At 43.1% G+C, this 20,481-nt stretch overlaps 1 protein-coding gene across 17 annotated transcripts in view; it reads left to right on the forward strand.

Annotated features, from left to right (window-relative positions):
* The first annotated feature begins 450 nt into the window (after positions 1-450).
* MTSS1 (MTSS I-BAR domain containing 1) overlaps positions 451-20,481 on the forward strand; it is a 178,173-nt gene continuing 158,142 nt past the window's right edge. For 4 of the 17 annotated variants that reach the window (XM_038389950.2, XM_043507365.1, XM_043507363.1 and 1 more), the window contains exon 1: positions 477-1,431. In XM_038389950.2, coding sequence (XP_038245878.1) covers positions 1,360-1,431 — 72 coding nt within the window. In that variant the 5' untranslated portion in view covers positions 477-1,359. Of the gene's footprint in view, positions 1,432-20,481 lie in introns of all 17 variants that reach the window. The other 13 variants (XM_038389942.2, XM_038389938.2, XM_043507361.1 and 10 more) reach the window with 6 other exon arrangements.

Consider the following 20,481-nt stretch of genomic DNA (forward strand, 5'->3'; position numbering starts at 1 on the left):
AAACACCAGCCTGACAGAGGGTAGAAAACACTGTTGATTGCAACACCACACGCCCTCGCTTTGGTTAGCTCATTAAGCCCTCTGGATATTGGCCTTTTGTACCTCAGGATCTTCTCACATGCCACCTCCCATGGCTGGGTGCAGGAGGGGCAAAGCCATAGCAAGTCAGTACCACCCCAACCCCTCCCGAGTTGGGAACAGAACCCAGGATCCTCGTACTGCCTCTTGCTAGAAGACCCATTCTCCCCGGCGTCTTGACGCGCAGCCCCACTATTCATTCCCACAGTGGCAGAGTCGGGACTCGAACCGCCAGCTCCCTGCCGTTCCCTCGCTAGCGTCCAGCTCCCGCACCCGTGCGCGCTCCGGAGCCAGCGGCTCCCTTCTTCCCACCCGCCCCTTCTCCCTTGAGCCAATCAGCAGCGGCGGTGCGGGCACTGTGCGCTCGTGACGCGCCCCCGCTCCCGGGGAGGTGAGCTAGGAGGGCCTGGGCAGGGGCGCGCGCGCGCTCGCTCGCTCGCGAGGAGAGCTAGAGGAGCTGTGTCTGCGCCGTTCCGTGTGAGAGCCCGGCTACAACGCAGCACAGGGGCACGAGAGGGGGCAGCTCTGCTGGCCGGGTGGCTTGCGGGGGTGGGGTTGCCAATAAAGACCCGCTGAATCCCTGGTGCACTGGGGCTTTCTGGAAACATTAGATTCGTAGTTGGCTCCCCTCCCGCCGTGGCAACCAGCCGATCGAGTGCATTAATAAATGCAGTTGGGCTTTTAAAATTGAAATATTAATTGGTTGCTCTGAATGCATTAGGCATTTTTTTTTTGGCAAGCCTTTGATTTGTTTTTGTTAAACGCGCTTTACTTTTTTTTTAAGTGCAAGCTGTAGCGTGGGTGTATTAAATGCGTTTCTTTGCGATCAGATTGTTGCCTTAAATGAATAGTTATTTTCTTTTTTTTTGGTAGGCAGCAGATCTGGTGCATTAAAGGTATTTTTAAACAGCTGATGCTGTTTTAGATTGAAATACCAGGTTTGATCCTACTTGTGGGCATGACCCATTATGCACAAGGATGGATTTTGTTGTTGCTCTTGTGTGGGGGGATAGTAGCAGCTTGGTTTTAAATCTCAGGACATTTTGGGGGGTTGTTGGGGACTGTATGCAGAAAATAGACACCAATAACATTGGGATTTTTTAAAAAATAGAGATATAAGGATTTCAGTTATTTTCCCTGCTGCCTTTAGGCTTGCCTTTTTTTTTTTTTAAAGAGCTGCTCAGGTTTTGTTTAGAGGTGGGAGATTGGGGCGATTATTTTTTTTTAGGGTTGTGAAATTGCAGCAGTGTCTGTGTCCTCCTGTGTGATCGAGGTAGGAAAATGGAGGCTGTGATAGAGAAGGAATGTAGTGCGCTTGGAGGGCTGTTCCAGACCATCATAAGCGACATGAAGGTAAGTGATTGAGAGGGAAGTGGGGGACCAGGTGCTGGGAAGCCATCTAGTAACCTTTGCTGGGTAAACTTTACAAGCACCACATGATTGCACCATAAATTCCAGCTGCATTTAAGGGTCATTGCATTAACTCCCTACCCCACCCAAAGCCCCTTACACTAGTTTGTAGATGAAACAGAGACCCCATGTTTAATCTTCTGGATGTGTGGTGGCATCAGTTATAAATGTTCTTTGCAGTATGCTAGTTAGTTGTTGATATTTTTGACTCTTGAGTTACTTGCAGGACACCACGTCCTTCTCCTGCAGTGCCCGTCCGTGAACGTTTAAGTTTAGATCTCTTTACCTGAGGGCCAACATTTCCTATACCATTTTTAAAAACTGTTTTAGGCTGTGCCATTCCTAACAATAAATGTAACAAGGCCAGAAGTGATTCAGTGTAGGACACCTATTATAGTGTGTTGGAAAGCCCTAGGGTGGGGCTGAAAGGGGCAATATAGGCATCAATATACCAACATGATGAGTGCAACATGAGAATCTGGACCTGCAGATACTAAAAAGTATATTTGCTTTTCTGGGTTGAAATTGTATCTTAATATGTGATTGATTTTTTTTTTAATATGGTATGTTCATATGGATGGTAGCTGCCCTTTCCTGAGTCCGTTTAAATGCAAAGTGCATCAGTTCTCATAGCTTTGCCCCCTTGAAAACTGAAATCACAATCTATGAAGATCATTCTTGTAAGGGAGCCATCAATTAAGGGGTGTTGACTGCATCCTTGACTGCAAAGGGCCTCTCTACAAGATATATATGTGTGTGTGTGTGTGTGTATATATATATGTGTGTATATATGTGTATGTATGTATGTATATGGGGAGGATCTTCTAGCCTAGTCTTGTTTAAAAAAAACAAACTACAATATCTCTGTAATAACGGTCCCAAACCACTATAGCTTAAAATAACGTTACTACAATGTTTGCAGCTCTTCTTGCGGAATACTGTACAATGTTCTCCTTAACAAGGGCAAGATGCCTTTCGTGGATGGGGCATAGATGAGGGGCTAGATTTGAGGGTATAGTCTACATACAGCTAGTAGTGAAGTGTTACACTGTTTAGAATCATTGCTGTAGAATGCTGTAATGTATTTTTAATTTGTACAGGACTCTTCCCAGAAGGGCTGGGAAGCGAGGGTGCCAGGTGGAGGTAGTTCTCAGAGGTGAGGGATTCACTGGTGGGCGTGGATGTGCTCTGGATGGAAGCTCAGTTTTACTAGCTAAAATCTAATTAGAAATTAATGTTTTTTTGTGTGTACAGGGTGGGAGGGGTGAGGGGAGGTGTCTGGTCCAGGAATTATTTTTTAGGTTGGTTTCACAAGCACTTTCATCTAAACAGATCTTAATTAAAAGCATGGCTTGTAAAGAGTAGGCAGGTTTGGGGGAGAGGTGTGTGTGTATCAGGAGAATTCTGCAATACCAGTGTGATTTTTTTTTTTTCCAAATTTTGCTTTTTTTTTTTTTTAACACTAAGTGTAGGTTTCATTAAAAAGACAAAACAAAAACCAACCTCCACCCCTGTAATAATTTTCATTAAATATACCTCAAGAACATTTAGCAGATGTTTTGTTCTGCCAGATTAAATATTTTTTTTAATTTAAATAGAGAAGAGTAGAACATGTCTTTACTTCTCTCCTATGAAAATGATGCATCTTGTTTTGCTGCTGCTGTTGTGTGTTTATGCACTGTTACATGTACAGAAACTCTGCTCATTGGAAAGATTTTAACACCATTGCTTTAGAGAAATGGAACAGGTGTGGATTTTAAAAACTTTACTAGTAGTGGAACCTGTTTTCTAGACTGAATGCTAGAAGGGGTGTATTAGATTTAAAGAAAAAGAACACTGCACCAACTCTTACCCCGTTGATCACTGTTAAGATAAACAAGCACAATGTTCCTAATTGTTTAGTCTAAAGAAAGCAACTAAATTACATCAATGCAATTAATGAAATATTAGCTGTCTTTACTAATTATGTGCAAGGATAATGACAGTTTACAAAAATAATTTTTTCAGAGATTAATGGGTGCTTTCAGCTAGCTGTACCTTTGCAGTAAATGGAACTTAGCTTTCTAAGGACCATTTCGTACAAGTGGAACTGTGAGGGGTGGACTCCTTACAAAGCTATTGGGATCTGAGCAGGGGTCTGCCCAATTATCCTGTTGCAGGATCAGTCCGTAATTCCCATAATGGGAAGGCTATAGCCAGAGCCCTGTATTCTCTGCAGTGGTGTGAAATTTGCAACAGAATCCAGCCCTTTCATTTTATTAATTTTTATTCTTAGCCATTGTGATGAAAAAACCCCAAATATGAACAGTGGGAACAGAGAGTCAGTGTTAAATTACCCATTACGGGTGTCAACAATGGGTGTTGATGAACACTGTTTGATTGCAAGCATAGAAGCGGATATATTCCATTTCCATATCTATGCTTGTATTTAAACTGTGTTCAGCACCAGTTTAGCTGTTCTGTTGTTGATGCCCACCTTTTCTTAGAGAGGACAAGGCTTCTGAGCCTATAAACAATAGCTCCAAAGTGTGATCTCCCCCAATAGACTCAATGATATGTTAACATTGAAACTTAATGATGACTATGTTAGCATCGTTAACCAGTCTAATGCTGGTCTTCTTAACAGAAACATTGAACTAGTTTGCTTCTAGTCCACAGTCATAAACTGCTTCTCTCAATTTCCGAAGTGCCAAAAGTCCCAAATCGTTTTCCAACAACTTCGACGATGCAGGTGTGGTGTCAGTGCAAAGTTTGGCAGCTGTGTGTAAATTAAAAAATTTGCAGCATTGTATAATTAAGAACATAAGAACTGTCGTACTGGGTCTGACCAAAGGTCCATCTAGCCCAGTATCCTATCTTCCAATGCCAGGTGCCCCAGAGGGAATGAACAGAACAGAATGAACAGAAGGTAATCATCAAGGGATCCATCCCGTCGCCCTTTCCCAGCTTTTGGCAAACAGAAGCTAGGGGCACCATCCCTGTCGATCCTCGCTAATAGCCATTGATGGACCTATCCATGAACTTATCTAGTTCTTTTTTGAACCTTGTTATAGTCTTGTCCTTCACAACATCCCCTGGCAAAGAGTTCCACAGGTTGACACTGCATTGTGTGGAAAAAATACTTCCTTTTGTTTGTTTTAAATCTGTTGCCTATTAATTTCATTTGGTGGCTCCTAGTTCTTGTGTTATGAGAAGGAGTAAATAACACCTCCTTATTTACTTTCTCAATTACATTGAATATCAAATTAAATAACACAAGGAATATTGTTTTGTTCATTTTAATATATAATTCAGTAACCCCTCCCCCTTCAATTTTTTACTTTATCTTATTCTGCTGTGGAATTTACAGTTTGCTGTGTAGGCAAAATCCAGGCCCTCTGCTGCAAAGTTTAGGTCAGATTTATCATGGAGTACACAGGGTCCTCACTATGACAGACTCATGTTTGACGAGTTCACATTTGGTCCCATGCTTGGTATGTTTGCTCCAGAATCAGGATTTGGCAACTTCAGAATTCAAGCGAATCACAGAAATTTAGCTGTCCATTCTTAACGAACTATTGTTCCCTACAATCTATTCTTGAGGTGATAATGTACAGATGTTATATGTAAGATCTCTTTCAAAGTGGTCCAAATTAAAAAATAAATTAAATAAATAAACTTGCTTTGTGCCCTCTGAGGAGTAGGTTTATATGCTGTGCTAACATTGTACAGGTTTCCCTGTGAATGTAATGTGCTTTCTGTAGCTCCCTGTGGAAAGATAGCATTTGATCTGAATGGATTGTAACTCCTTTCTGGAAAGAAAACACTGAGAAGCACTGTACAGTAGTATGCTGTTAATTTCAATATTTTTCGTCGTGTACAGCAAATGTGTCGCGATCATTTTGTGGTGAGCTTTTAAAGAGCTTTCCTCCTTATTCCTAATTCTGTGCTTTTCTTAACTTACTCCCTCCCGCTCCCCTTTAGTCACACTATTCCACATTATAATTACTCGTTCCTCCCCCATCCCAAAAAGGAACTAAGATGCTGTGTGCCACTCATCACTCTTGCTTGTATGTTGCATCCTTTTTTCCCCAACACACCCTTCATCTGTTTGGTCTATTCAGACTGTAAGCTTGTTGGAGCTATTGGTCTGTACAGCACCTGGTTGAATGGGGCCCTGATCCTGATTGTGGTCTCCAGGCATTCCTAGCATACAAATAAATGATAACAGGCAGGCCTACATTGATTATATCCATGAGTTTGCTTGGACTTATATTGAACAGGGTTTTTTAACCAGGGTGGTGTGTTTTTTTTGTTTGTTTTTTGTTTTAATTAAAACAAATCTTAAAAGATGCTGATATTTGCATTCATTTGTCCAGATGTAGGAGGTGGTGGGGGATGTGCAGTTTAAAGATACAAGAAGGGGATATACATTTTCTTGGAGAATAAAAACACGTTTCTAAGGATCAGTGCCCACCTCCCTAATAAGAGATGGAAATACAGAGGCCTAATTATAAGAGAATATAAATTTTTATAATCTTTTAGTTGAAGTCTTCATGAAGTAATTGAGAGCAAAGCATTTATGTGACTTTTATTTTTAATGCTAAGTTGGAGAGGCACCACTAACTTTATTTTGCCCTGTGGTGGCTAGTAATACTCTTTTGGATGGGAATGTGGTATCATTGCTGTCAAATGTTCAAGGCTGTTGCTGGTAGAGATATAGAAAGGATAGAAATCTGAGTGCGCCCAAAAGGAGAATAGATAAGAGAATGTATCTGCGTGGTTGAGAGATGAGAAATATTAAGGACTGAGTATTTTTCCGATTCTCAATGTATTTTCAGTATGGGAAGAGTGAAGAGTAGTTGTAAACCAGGTACATGGCAAAATTTGTCACAAGATGCACAAGGGAAATGGCTATAATTCTTAAAGCAATTTGGTAGTTAGGTTCTACCACTGATTCAGTGGTTAGGGATAGCTAGTGGCATTTTTGTTTGTGTTTGGTATGAACACAAGGAAATGCATGTATGAAAAACAGATGAAAATATTTGTGATGTGACTCAAACAATGCTAAGCCATTGTTGGGGTAAGCAAAGTGCTGAGCCAGTTACCACACAAATATGGCGTTAAACGGTCCTGGTCCTGTGATCATATCTGTACAAACGCAAGAGGCTGCCCGCATGTATCTGCTTCCAGGACCCTGACTTTATTTTGTATAGCATCTCTCAAACAAGCTGTCTCTAAAAGCTTTGGAGTAAGCTGGTAGTAATAAAACTCAAGTAAAATACAGATATTACAGCTGAATTTAAGGTCTGGCTGCCATCCAGTTTCTAATATGGCTAGCATTATTTTCTTTTAATGGTTAACTTAAATAAATGTGCAAAGCACAGGTGTAGACTTTTGGGGGGGGGGAGATGAGAGGGACTTCTTCCATTACCCCAATGCATACTACGTTAGAATTTACATGTCTCTCTCACATGATTCCTGAAGACAAGCTCTGTTTCAAGCATAGGGACTCCCTGTATTTATACTATACAGTGTTTCTTTTTTTTTCTCCATGCAGCTTCTTTTTTTTTTTTTAGAATAGGTGTCTTGCTGTCCACACTTCTGTGGATAGCAAATACGGCTGATTGTTTGCAATTTGTGCAAGCAACTAGTTTGCTTTCTCTGAAATTCTTTGCTCTTTATAAACAGCTGCAGAATATTTCTGTAAGTATCTTAAGGACTTCAGAAGAAAAAAATCTCCATGAATTTATCACGAAGCTTGAGTGATAGTCTAGGAAAAGAAATACTGAATGCTTATCAGTGTATTGGGCCTACCAGTGTGTTCCATACAATTGTGGCAGAGAGATGAAAATGCATAACTACAACCTCTTTTTAGCAGCAGATCCTCAGCTGGTGTAAATCATCTGCAGTGGAGTGATGACAGTTTACAGCAGCTGAGGATCTGCCCCACAAGTCTTTAGAGGACAGTTTTGTTTCCTGATATAGCGTGGAGGGAAAAAATATATTTTAAAAAAATCCTTTCTGATCAGGCAGAATGCCATGGGCTAGCTCAATAGTAAGGTTTCCAGTGTTGTAGCCTAGAAGAGGTTGTGCAGCTTTGCATAAAAAATACAACTGACGGAACAAATGTTTGAGAATAATGAGACTCTGTAATTATGCACCCAGCACTGGTTAATACATAAAAACACTGACGTTTCTCAGAGTTCACCGCTTCCTCGGTTCTGAACCTGGAAAAGATGCATTAAAATCAGCAGTATACAATAGCAAGTGCTGTACTGTGTATGCATGTCTCTTGGTCACCTATTTGTTGCTCTAAGTGATGGAGCACTTTTGTGTATCTGTATAGAATATCTTCCAGAAGCACCACTGTCATTGTCTTGGTGTTTTCAGCTTTTCAGTTACAAATCCCCATTTTTAATCAGGAGGGAAGTAGCGATCTGTTCATGGAAATGTCTATACAAGGTATTCGATGGAGGAGGGGGGGAAGAATCCCATGGCAAAGAGCAGAATAATAAAATGACAGCTGTACTTAAAAGATGCACGGGTCTACTTTAAAACCACAAAATCGGGGGCTCTGAATTAGTAAGGATGAGTCCCCCCAGAGGTCCTCTCAGCAGGGTGGATATGTTTTCTCTTTGTGTTTAGGTTTGTCAGTTTAGCATTCTATACCGTCCCCAATCCAGCAGAGCACTAAAATGTATAGATCGTGTTGAACGTTAAGCACATAAGACGACCCTGTAGAGTCAGCGGGACTGCTTGTGCACGGAAGTGCTTTGCTGGATTGAAGACAGAATGCTTGGCACTAGGGTTGAGCCCATAGTGCATTTCATCTTCAAAGTGCTCTACAAACGCTAGTACCCAGCTTCACAGGAACTGTAGGAATATTTATCCCCTCTTTAACAGAAGGGCAAGGTGAGGCTTGGAGCTTTGGTGATGTTTTCCCCAAGGCTGTAAATGGAATAGGACTTAGAGCAAGGATTTGAGTTTAGGAGTTTCTGGCTTTCACTACTGTGCTCTCTGAACTTTGTCAGCGCCTCAGACTTCACTCATGTTTCCCCTTGTTTGAAGGTGGAGAAGATAATCTCTACAGTTGCTCATCCAAGTCTGATCATGAGGACTCCTCCCTCTTCCCCCCGCCCCCGATGTACATGAGGCCAAAAACATTGGGTACAACAACTGTGTTGGTTTTTAAAGGAAGGGACTGATTGGAGCACTTTAACCTGTAGGATTATAGTGTATGAAGGATCCATACCTGGCTATTCTGTGAGTGGCTGTTTTATCTCTGTCTGTTGCACTGTCATTAGCCAACAACAAGCTGTTGAAGAGACAAAAGCGGAGCAGTGCTGTGCTATTTGTGCTAATCTTTGGATGCAGGCTGAGATACCAGTCGAGGCCAGCGGTTCTCAAACTTCAGCAAACCGAGGACCCCCATTTTGATTTAATTTTTTTCATGGACCCCAAACCCCCTGCTCAGCCCCGGGCCCTGCCCCCACTACACCCCTTCCCCCAAGGCCCCACCCCTGACTAGGCTGACCAGACAGCAAGTATGGAAAAATCGGGACGGGGATATGAGGGGAGGGAGGGTAATAGGAGCCTATATAACAAAAAGCCCCAAATATCGGGACTGTCCCTATAAAATCGGGGCATCTGATCACCCTATCCATGACTCACCTCTTCCTGCCCTGCTCCACCCTGCCCCTCTTCTTCTCTGCCTCTTTTCGCCCCATCCCTGCTCCTCCCCCCCATCCCAGTGCCTCCTGCATGCTGGGGAACAGCTGGGGAACGGCATTCAGGAGGCACTGGGAGGGAGGGAGGGAGAGGAGTTGATCAGCGGGGCCGGAGGACCCTCGTGGACCCCAGTTTGAGAAACACTGATCTAGGCTATGTCTTCACTAGCACTTTTGGCAGTAAAACTTTTCAGTCAGGTGTGAAAAAAACACATCCCTGACCAACATGAGTTTCACCGACAGATGCTCCGGTGTGAACAGTGTTGTGTCAGTGGGGGGTGCTCTCCTGCTGACATAGCTACCATTGCTTGTTGGGGGTGATTTTAAATATGCTGACAGAAGAGAGCTCTCCCGTCGGCATAGAGCGGCTACATGGGAGACCTTACAGCTGCGTAGTTGCAGAGGTATTGCTGTGCCGATGTAAGGTCTATAGTGTAGATATAGCTCTGTGTCTGCTATAAGTAAAGTTAAGTGAGTTAACTTGTTGTTGTTGTTGATGATGATTTTGTTGTGTTCAGTGCTCGTAATGATTATTCTACCTGAGAAATTCAATTTATGCTACCAAAAAGAGTGGAGTGATATCACCTGTGGATCTGAGTCCTCTTTCTCTGTAAATTAGCAATGTTTGCGTGTTGACCCTCAATGTTGTTGTGAAATAGCTTTTGTGTAGTGGCTCTGTAGCTGAGGGGGAGTTAGCCCGTCAGTGTAAAGCCTTATTTTGAGTTGATAATAACTGTAGCCCCCTCACCCTTTCCAGTTCTTCTTTGCTGAAACTTGGCTTGGGTATTTAGCTTGGGGCTTGGAAATTATTTTTCTCCTCTTAGCTAGTAATAAACTTGTAATAAACCCGGATACATACCATGAATTTTGAAACTACCCAAAGGTTAAAACCCTATGTAGTTTGGGCCTCGCTGCCCAAGAGAACTCCCTATGTGCTGCCTTGACAGCTGTGATCAGCTGAGGCATTTCTCCACATCTTGGGAAAAGATCTTTGGCCCTAGAAATCATTTCATCTGCTGGCCTGAGGGAGCTTGTGTTAGACTTAACCATAGGCATTGAAACCATGGGCATCTCTCATGTGGACTTGGTGGTGCATGCTTTGCATGGTGTGACTCTTGTAAAGGAGACACTGTTTAGCACATAAGACGCATAAAATATTGTACCGTGCACAGGGACCGTGTGGCGAGGGGCACTGTTATAAATTAACTTTTTTAGGCTAAAAGGGTTATGTAAAATTTTAGCTGATCAAATCTCAGTGCTGTTAATGGAATTACCGGGCCATGGGTAGGCCCTGGCGTTGCTTTGAGAATTTACCCCGTATGCCTTAACCAGAGTGAATGTCTCTTGAAATTTTAATAATCTTAGTTTTGAGCCAACTGAAATATTGTGGGTTTAAGTGTCTGCTGTGCATGCACAGGAGCTGATTCATAATGTTGGAGTGGATGAAAGGCTTCTATTGATGAGTCTCTGTGGAGAAATCTTCTCTTCAGAGTTTCTCACAAATGTGGTGTTCTAATCTGAATTGAAGAATATGTTACTAAACATTTCCCCTTGCATATTTCTTTAGAATTATCTTCTTGTGTATCCAACTCTTTTTACAGAATGCGCCATTGGATACGAGGTCAGGTTCTGCAATAGCGGCAGCTGGGTAGCTTTTTTCCCCCCCCTACAGATGACTTGTTCTGTTTAGAGAGAGAGTCTAGTTAAGACTTCTCATTTTAATGGAGGTCTGCATATGTTTGAAACGGACTTTCAGAGTGGAAAAAATGTAAAGATATCCAGTGGGTGTGTATCCTCTCATACCCTATTAATACATTTTCTTAATATGTTTAATAATTTCCCAATCTGTTTGTATTTAAACTTACTTTCTCAAAGCTAAGTTTGCTAGGTCTTATGAACCTGTAGTGAAAATGTTCCATGAATAATGTCACACTTGTTGGCAGCTGGTGAGTGGACTGGTCTAAAGCCAGGATGTTGTGCTCAGAGAAAGGGCAGGATGCTTTTAGAGCCCAAATATCTTGGGCCATTCCACCCTTGACATCTCACGGATTGATGTGATTATGACAATACAGTATGTGTACTTCACTACTAGATCCATTTAGACGTGGGCTGTTGGGATGTGGGCTTTATTCCAATAAGAACTAAGCGAAGAAAATGGCTCTCTAATAACAAAATTACACCTGATTCGTATTCCTCAACTCCTTCCCTTGAATTTTTTATAGCTGCTAGGCTCATTAAATTGCCATATTGCAAGAGGTGGCTGCACTTCAGTGCTCTGGAATTAGTTATTGTTTGGTGTTCAGATAGTGCTTTGCAAGTATCTAAATCAGCGGTGGGCAACCTGCGGCCCGTGGGCTGCATGCAGCCTGTCGGTTGCTCACCACTGATCTAAATAGTAGAGATACTTTTTCCTGTGGTGTGGTAGTTCTTTTCTAGAGTTTTCCATAGACTGCCACCATGACTGGATCAGTTTGTTGAGCTGACCAAGCTGTTACAAAAACCCTAGACTAGTAGGGATGATTCCATGAAATCTATAACATTTAACCCATACAAGCTTTCCATGGAAGTCTTTAGATTGCGTATTGTTGCAGCATTGGCAAGTCTGTTTAGATTGTCTAGGCTGAGAGAAATAGAAAAGAAAACAGTAGCATAAGTGCTGGAGCAATAATTTAGACTTAAATTTTCTTTTTAATCATCTGCTCTCATGGTTTTCATCCTATGTTCTGCGGATGCCTGGGGGTCTGCAGACTGGCTAAGATGTCCAAAGGGGTCCGCACCTCCATTTTGAAATTTTTTTAGTGATCCGCAAATGAAAGAAGGTTGAAAACCACTGATCTGCAGTCTTCTGATCCTGAAACTCAACACAGGCTAGACCATCTTTTTAATCTGATTTCCTATGATTTGTCACTACTTTTAGTTATTTGCAGTACAGCCTCTTAAACTTGATGTTTTTCCTTTTAGTGAAGTAGGATTTGAGATGTCTTAGTTTTGAAAGGAGATGAAATTAATGTCATTCTCTTCTTTAACTGTTAACTACAACATATCATTCCTGGCCCTGCAGGGGTTCTGGTGAATAAAGAGTTTCTTTGGTTGCTGCAAAACCATTGCATCCTAAATCCTTGCTCTATGTATAGCATTATTTCTTTCTTCAGTTGTAGAACTCTTCATGAGATTATGGGCTTGCCCTTACCACTTGTGAGAGGTTCTGTGCACACTTGCTTCTCTTTTGAACAAAGTTGCATTCTGGGTACTCACAGTTCTTTGAGTGAAACTAAGTGGGGAAATTATTTTTCATTTCCCTTTCAAAAATAAAATAAAACAGTGCAGTATTGCTTAATAGGGGAGTGCTGCCCTCTTTGATCCCACAGGTGCATGTATATCAGTGATGGGTGAATGGGGATGCCTATTGGCTTCACTTTCAAAGGAACTGAGCACCTGTAGTCATGAAGATACATGTGTTCACCACCTTTGTAAATCAGGCCATGCATATAGTTTGTAAAGCATTTTGGAATCTGTCAGAGTGAAAAGATTTTCATATAAACATGAAGAGGCCTTGCATCTGCTTTATTCTAATCTATCAACAAGTTAAGGGTAGATGTATTTTCATCTAATACAAAAATATTCTAAGATGCTGGTTATGAATCATATAGAGAAGGTAGATTGAAACTTCTATTTGTCCTTTCTCATAATATAAGAACAAAAGGATGCCCAATGAAATGGAAAGGTGGCAAATCTAAAAGCTGCTAAAAAAAGTGTTTTTTTCAATGCAGTGCACAGTTAGACTGTACATGAGATACCATTGAAGAGAAGAGATGTTCAGGATTCCAAAAAAAGAATGAGATGTTTATATGGTTATCAAGAAAAACCATAATGGTGAATTAAACGAGTTTTGGAAGGAATATAAATCTTCATGCTTCACGGCATAAGACAGCCTCTAAGTTTGGGGGTTAGCCTGCCACCATGAAAAAGCTTCCTCCTATCTCATTAACTACCTTTTAGCAGGTTTTCTCATCCCTTCCTCTGAAGCATCTGGTATTGGCCACTATCAGAGACAAGATACTGGTCTAGATTGACTTCTGGTCTGGTCTGGTCTGGCCTTGGGAATTCTAACAGTACACAGATTTTGAAAGCTTGACTTAAATTACATCGAGATTTCTCATGTTTATGCTATACGATTAACAAAATATGTTTTGGCTGGCATATCAACCGATGCAGTAACTTTTCTTTCAAGAAAGATTTGAAATGGAGTATTTTAATCTTTATTTTTAGACCCTGGAATTGAAACGCTATTTTAAATGCTTGGTTTTAAATTACATCTTGACATTGGAAAACAAACTAGAAAAGCTCAAGATCTTGTATGATGGAGCGTATGGTGCATTTGGTGTTGCAGAAACTTCACGGGTTGATTCACTTAACTGGAATATTAATATCGAGGGATAGGAAAGGGAAGCGTGTGGGAAATGAATATGTCAAAATCACTTGCACCAAAGCAAGATACAAATTGATAATGAAGGCAGCAGTAACGAAGTGCTGTTCATTAAGAGACAAAATAACATCCTAGAATACATGTGCTATTGTTCTAGATCTGCGTGAAGAATGAAATAGAATGAACTATTTCTGGACCCTGCCTGAGTTTACATTTCAGCTCACTGTAAGATTGTAGTTAATCTGACATTGTGTTGGGAAACATATTCAGCTGAAGATACTTCAGGTAGGTTCTTTAATTATTTTTAATATCAACTTTCTGACCTGAAGAGTGGAAGAACCAGCCAGCTTAGAGGAAATGCTACCAATGGGAAAGAAAATTATTACTATTGAGGTAGTAGGGAAGCTTGGAAAAGGTGATCATAAACTTCAAATTGGACTGTCTGTTCTGTGTCAAAGATGATCTGGGTTTTTTGCAAGAGCTTTTATGGTCTTAGACTGTGTAGCCACTTACAACTTTTGAGTTATATAAACCCATCCATGGATTGAGCAGAGAAATGCAGTAGTGTTTGCTAGTGTTTTGTAACTTCTACTCTCATGGCTTGCCAAGTGCCCTTTTCCCTTGTTGACTGATTTAAAAAAAAACAACACAAACTGTCCGCAGCAGATGTTGTTCTGGTTTAGCAAACTGATTTTTTGGCTGCTATATCTCCCCCCCCCCCACATGTTGATATTTGTCAGCGGTAAAGGTCCATTTTAAGATCATTGTTCTATTGCTTCACTTCCCCCCACGTGTTTCTTGCTCTGTCCATTGAAATTTCTTCGGGAGATTGAAGACGGAAGACTTTATGTCCAGTCTAGTCCAGTTGTGCTTTGTGTGTAACCTTTGTATGTTTGTACAGCACCTAGCACAATAGGCTCTCTTTTCTGATTGGAGACACGGTGTTGTGCTCATAGTACTAATCAGTCTAGTGGTTGTGGTAACCAAAGAGAGGGAAGTTTTGTTGTGGGTGGATAAGATTTTAGGGTTGTGTATTTTATTTTATATTTTCAGGGCATGTGTTCAGCAGTAGAGTTAATATTGTTTTGTTGTTGCGAGGACAGATGTGCAGTCTGTGGATGTGTTACTAGTGTGTGAAATTTGGTGACAACTGCAAACTTGGTTTTTTTTTTTTAGCATAATTGTACAACTAAACTTAAGAAGGAAATCACCAGTTAACTTTGAGAAGCGCTATCACAGTGGTTTTCAAACTTTTTGTATTGGTGACCCCTTTCACACAGCAACCCTCTGAGTACGACCCCACTTATAAATTAAAAGCAGGGGGGTAATTTAATGGGGGCTCAGGGTTGTCAGCCCCACGAAGCTGACAGCTTGCAACCCCCATATAACCACCTTGCAATCCCCTGAGAGGTCACGACCCCCATTTTGAGAACCCCTTTGCTAATGCCCATGATTTTTGATTTAATGTCTCTAAACAGTGAGCTGTTAATGTGATAAACGTGGGTTGCAGGGAGGGAAGCTGTGACTTGAGGGGAGGAAGTGAAGATTCCTGGCTTTGAGTAACACTACTGCTCTGCCTGCTGCCCTTACCCCGCGTCCTCCCCATTTTCTTTTTTTTTTTTCTCTCAGTGGGACCGTCAAGCCATCTTCTTAATTTTTTCCCTAAAATAGGTAGTACATCCAGGTCATCCTGTGACGTTCAGATGGTTCTGTCAAAGGTTGTGTATGTGATGGATGTTAGCACAAGCAAAGAGTCAAACTTTTGCTGCGTCTTTTGCAGTAACTGTCGTTGGTGAATGTCATAGGAGGAACTGACACCAGGACTGGAGTCACCAAATGCCAGTTTTATTAGCAATTTGGAATGTGCGTATAGGTTCATCTAAGTCTTTCCTTCACCTTTATCATTCGCAGTACATGAATATAGGCTATTAAGGAAAGCCAATCTTTTTCCTTGAAGTTGATAAAAGAATCATCACAAACTGTTCACTAATTCCTTTTGCTAAGCTGTCCAGACCCTTAAATTTATTTTGGATTGCACAGTCAGCACCAGCAATTTGGTTCTTTCTCATCCTTGCCATTAGGTATAATCCATGTAAGTATGGCCCTCTTCATCAAGTGTAGCCTTACTTTGCACATCTATAGCTGTGCAGTATTGGTTTCTTGAGAAACCAGAATAATATCCTTTTCTGGAGAGAGCGAATCTTTACTCTTCTGAAGCTTGATGTTCTTAGACCTCAAGGTGATTGTTGTTCAGTTGTTTCAGTGCAAATATTAACTACCTTTGCAGGTGTGCTGACCTGAAAGAAGGAAGAGAGCCATTTTTAGATCACCTCTTTTAGCAGCTTCCCTTGATAGGATTTGCAGTGTAATCCTAGAGTGGGCTGTTTGGCTCCTCAGGAGATGTCAAACGCTGATTCTCCCAAATCCGCCAGGGAGTGACCATTCTACACTCGTTCCTGCGTGAAGAATCATGACCTATGTTCCCTGGAAGCTGTGTAGCAGCCTATCTAGTGCTTCGCAGGCTCTCTGGGGACCTGTCGCGGCCAGGGGAGGGGTGCCCCTCCCCCGGGCTGAACTATGCTGCGGCTCCCAACCTGCCGGGGTGGCCACAGCCCGGACCCAGAGGCCCAGATCTGGCTGCGGGTCGCCCCTTCCCAAACTCAGCCCCGGCCCAGACCTGCGGGGGCTAGGGGAGGGGCGCCTATCTTGCGGCCCCAGCCCCGGAGCCATGGCGGGGAGAGGCGCCTCTCCTCCTCCATCCCAGGTGCTGCTGCAGGGAGAGAGCTGGGGGGAGTCCTCTCTCCCTGCCGTAGCCCCGGAGCACCCTCCTGCACCCCAAAACCCTCATCCCTGACCCCACCCCAGAGCCCACACCCCCAGCCAGAGTCCTCACACCCCTGCACCCCAACCCTCTTCCACAGCCCTGAGCCCCTTCCCACACTCTGAACACTACGGGCTCACCCCCACACGTGCACAGAGTCCAAAATGCTCCCCTTTGCCCAGGAAAAAGCCATGACCCTACCACTAAGTCGGTGACTGTGGCAGGGTTAATATGTGGTAGGATTTGTCCAGATGCTAGTAGGCCTGGGTACCACACCTCTGAGGCTTGAAAGAGCATCATGGGCTGCAACGGCTCATCCTGGTATCTTTAAGGTAACCAGCTACTGTATGTGCCCTTGAGGAGGGGTGAAAGTAACATTCAACACTTACCGGGCCGGGCCTCGGGTGGAAGGGGAGGGGCTGGGGGTCGGCGTCCCCGAGCCAGCCCATCTGCGCTGCCTGGCCCGTTCCAGTGGCAATTTAAAGGGGCCGGGCAGCTACTCCTTTTGCACACACCACTGGCCAGCCACCCCAGGGAAGGGGGCCAAAAGGGGCAATGACGATAAAGCAGGGTCCTTTAACGTCAGCTGTGTACGGGCTGGTACCAGCGGCCACTTTTTACTGGTACAACGTACCGGGTCACTTTCACCCCTGCCTTGAGGGGACACGGTTTGGAGTTTTAATTGTGAACTGGCTAAATACTGACAGGGTAGGACTCGCTGTTTCCTTTGTCAGCCCGCAGGCTAGTCAGTCAGGGAGGAGAGGTAAAAGCAGAAAGACAGTGCCCTGCCCACTTTACAGTACATGAATTGCCTGATCTGAGGAGAGGACTCACCCACGCTACAATTAATCACCCATCAACCAACTAACTAAGCAATAAGATATGACGAGGGTATATTATTATGGCCTAATAATGACACACCTTGGTGGTTGGTAGGCAAGCAGCCAAAAACAGAGCGTGCTAAACGCCAAGGTGTGTCACTGTAGATACTTTGGAATGTCTTACTGTGATGAAATATAAATTCCAAGGAAAAATACAGTAGTTGACATTTAAAGAACTAACTTCTTCAATAGGCATAAGGTTAATTCTGAGAAAATAGATCCCAAATGATAAATCATTAACATTAAGAAACCTCCCAAAAAACAAATCTACAAATGACTGACTTGTTGTGTAAACCATGAAGTTGCTCAATAGATGGCCCTAGGACTTATGTCCTGAACTGATCTGCCCAACACTCCCTTCATACTGTGAACAGGGTTTGAAAGATAAAGGAAGCCTTCCCCTTTTACACTTGAGCTCAAATGACACTTGAGCTCAAATGATTCTAACATTTAAAGAACAAAATTGATTTCCTTTATCAGCTGTTTTGAAATCAGAAATTTCAGACTGAACAATGAAACATTCACTTAAAACCTCTTTGTTGTTCTTCTAAAGTAGTCTTAAATCACACAAGGATTTTTAGTCAAAGCAAGTGTAAGTTGCTTTTCCAATTAATTAAAAAAGTAATGTTGCATTAAATATTTCTTAGGATGAAATCTTACAAATTTAAAGGACAATCTGTTGGGCCAAATTCCATGGTCCCTGTTGTATAGTATCTGAGCACCTTACAATCTTTTATCCTCACAACACCCCTTTGAGGTACAGAAATATTGTTATCCCCATTTTACAGATGGGGAATCCAAAGAAACCAAGTGACTTGTCGAAGGTCACACACAAAGTCTGTGGCAAAGAAGGGGCTTGAACCCAGGTCTCCCAAGTCCTAGGCTAGTGTTTTAACCAGTGGACCATCTCTTCCTCCTTATTTGCTCTCCATAAACCTCACCCAGATGGTCCTGCATGAATTGTTTCCTCAGCTGGAGGTAGGGTGCCATCAGCCCTGCCCACAGTCCACCCTTGCTCCTCCCAGGCTCCACCCCCACGCTGCCCCAGGTCCTGCCCCCTCCCTGCTCGGCCCCCCGCCACTGCGCCCTTCCTCATCCCCAGCCCCCTCCTGGCTTGCTGCGTCCCTCCTCAGTCCCCCCTACCCACTGCTCGCCTCCTCACACCCCGTACTCGCCGCTGGCTCGCCACTCGCCTCCTCACCCCCCCGCCCGTCACTGGCCCACCCCTCACCTCTTCGCTTTCCCTGCCCACCCCTCACCTCTTAACTTCCCTGCCTGCGGCTGGCTCGCTGCTCACCTTCCCTACGGCTCGCCTTGGACTATGGCGCTGACTTCCCCTCTGCCCGGTGGGTGTTTGTCCTCCTCTTCTCGCCCCTGCACCGCCCTTGCCTTGCCCCCATTCCACCCCATCCTCCCAAGTCCCTGCCCTGCCTCTTCTCCACCTCCTCCCCTGAGTGCACCACATCCCTGCTCCTCCCTCTCCCTCCTGGAAAGTCCTAAGTGCTACCAAAAAGCTGTTAGGCAGTGGGGTTGCTGAAGCCCTGGGAGAGAAGGGAAGGAGTGGGGACATGGCACGCTGGTGGGAGAGAAGGAGGCGAGGAGGGGGGAGCTTGGCTGCCGGTGGATGCAGCGCACCCACTAATTTTCCATGTGGGTGCTCCAGCCCCGGAGCACCCACAGAGTTGGCACCTCCTTCCCGTTCGCCTCCTTACTTGAATATCGGGACAAGTGGGGTCCCGATTGTACATTGATCAGGATGTGTGAGAAAGGGTTAAATATCGGGACAGTCCTGATATTATCGGGACCTGTGGTCACCCTAGCTGGAGGAGACAGGATAAATATCTACCGTCAGATCTTGTGACCTGATGAGCATCCTCAACTCCTACTGCTTTCACCGGGAGTTCAGGGCATTCAGTACCTCACAAGATTAGGTTGACAGAAGTATTTGGTTAAAGGGTTCAAAGGGACACCATAATTAATACACATGAATTAAATTCCAGAAAAGAGAGAGAGGGGTGAGGAAACAAACTGCTGATTTGGCTTCAGAAGGGGCTGATCTGAGGGTTAAAGGGAAAGAACAATTTCCACTGGATAGGAATAATTGGAAATTACAAAATATGAGTTTATATAGAAGATTAATGGGGGAGAGGTCAGAGCTGTGGAAACGCAAAGTGAGTTATTGCTAGCCGAAGGGGTTATACAGGAATTAATGCTATAAATGAAGTGCAGATAAAAAACACAACACACACATGCTGCTAGAAGGTAGGCTTGTTGCTAGATTGCAAGTGAGCAAACATCCGGGGATTCAATTAGGATTGAACTAAGAAATTGCTATTTTGGTATCAAGTTAAGCTAAATCGCGATCAGCCACTCTTAGATCAGTTTAAGAATGTCCACATGAAAGGATTTGTACTGATTTTAACTAAATCAATTTAGAAACCAATTTTATTACATTGATGCAGCTTTTGTGGGTAGGCTTAAAAACAAAGAGAACCAAGATTTGTGGAAGTGGTAGATGATGATTTGAATTTGATTTCTGTGTGGCAAGGTGGTACCACAAAATCTCCCCTCCCAAGTTATATTTTGTCTCTACTGTCTCTCGAGTCTCCCTGTGACACAATTAAATTCATGACTGGTGTCAGTATTCTCTGTACCATTAGGCACGGTTAGCAGTGTAATGCTGCCACTGGAATGGTAAGCTTAGTTGTCAGCTTGTATTTTGCTTGAGAATCCAGTAAAGCCTTAGGTCCTTCTTTTAGTTGTCAGTGCTTTGAATGTTCCTGGCATTCACATTCATAATGCATATGTTGCATATAGACACACTAGCCAGTTTACTGTTGAGAGAAAAGGGTTCAAAGTAGTAGATTTCAGTAATACTGATAGGTTTAAGGAAATGGCAATGATTAACTCATCAATGTCTTGCATTTACATGGGTGACAATTCTGTCTGAACATAAAATACTTTATTCAGGGTCTTACCACCCTGAATAAGATTTTAACATCCATTTCTTCCCCATGAGGTGTAGACATACTTAGATTCAGGTTCATGGCAACCTGATTGATTTACTGAATTCATTAAAATAAATGTGTGAGAGAGATGTAATATTGATAGCCCTAGAGACGGAAATTTTCTCCACCCACAGAACAGTCACAGCTA

The sequence above is a fragment of the Dermochelys coriacea genome, chromosome 2 (assembly GCF_009764565.3).
Source record: "Dermochelys coriacea isolate rDerCor1 chromosome 2, rDerCor1.pri.v4, whole genome shotgun sequence".
In the NCBI taxonomy this organism is placed as follows: domain Eukaryota; kingdom Metazoa; phylum Chordata; order Testudines; family Dermochelyidae; genus Dermochelys; species Dermochelys coriacea.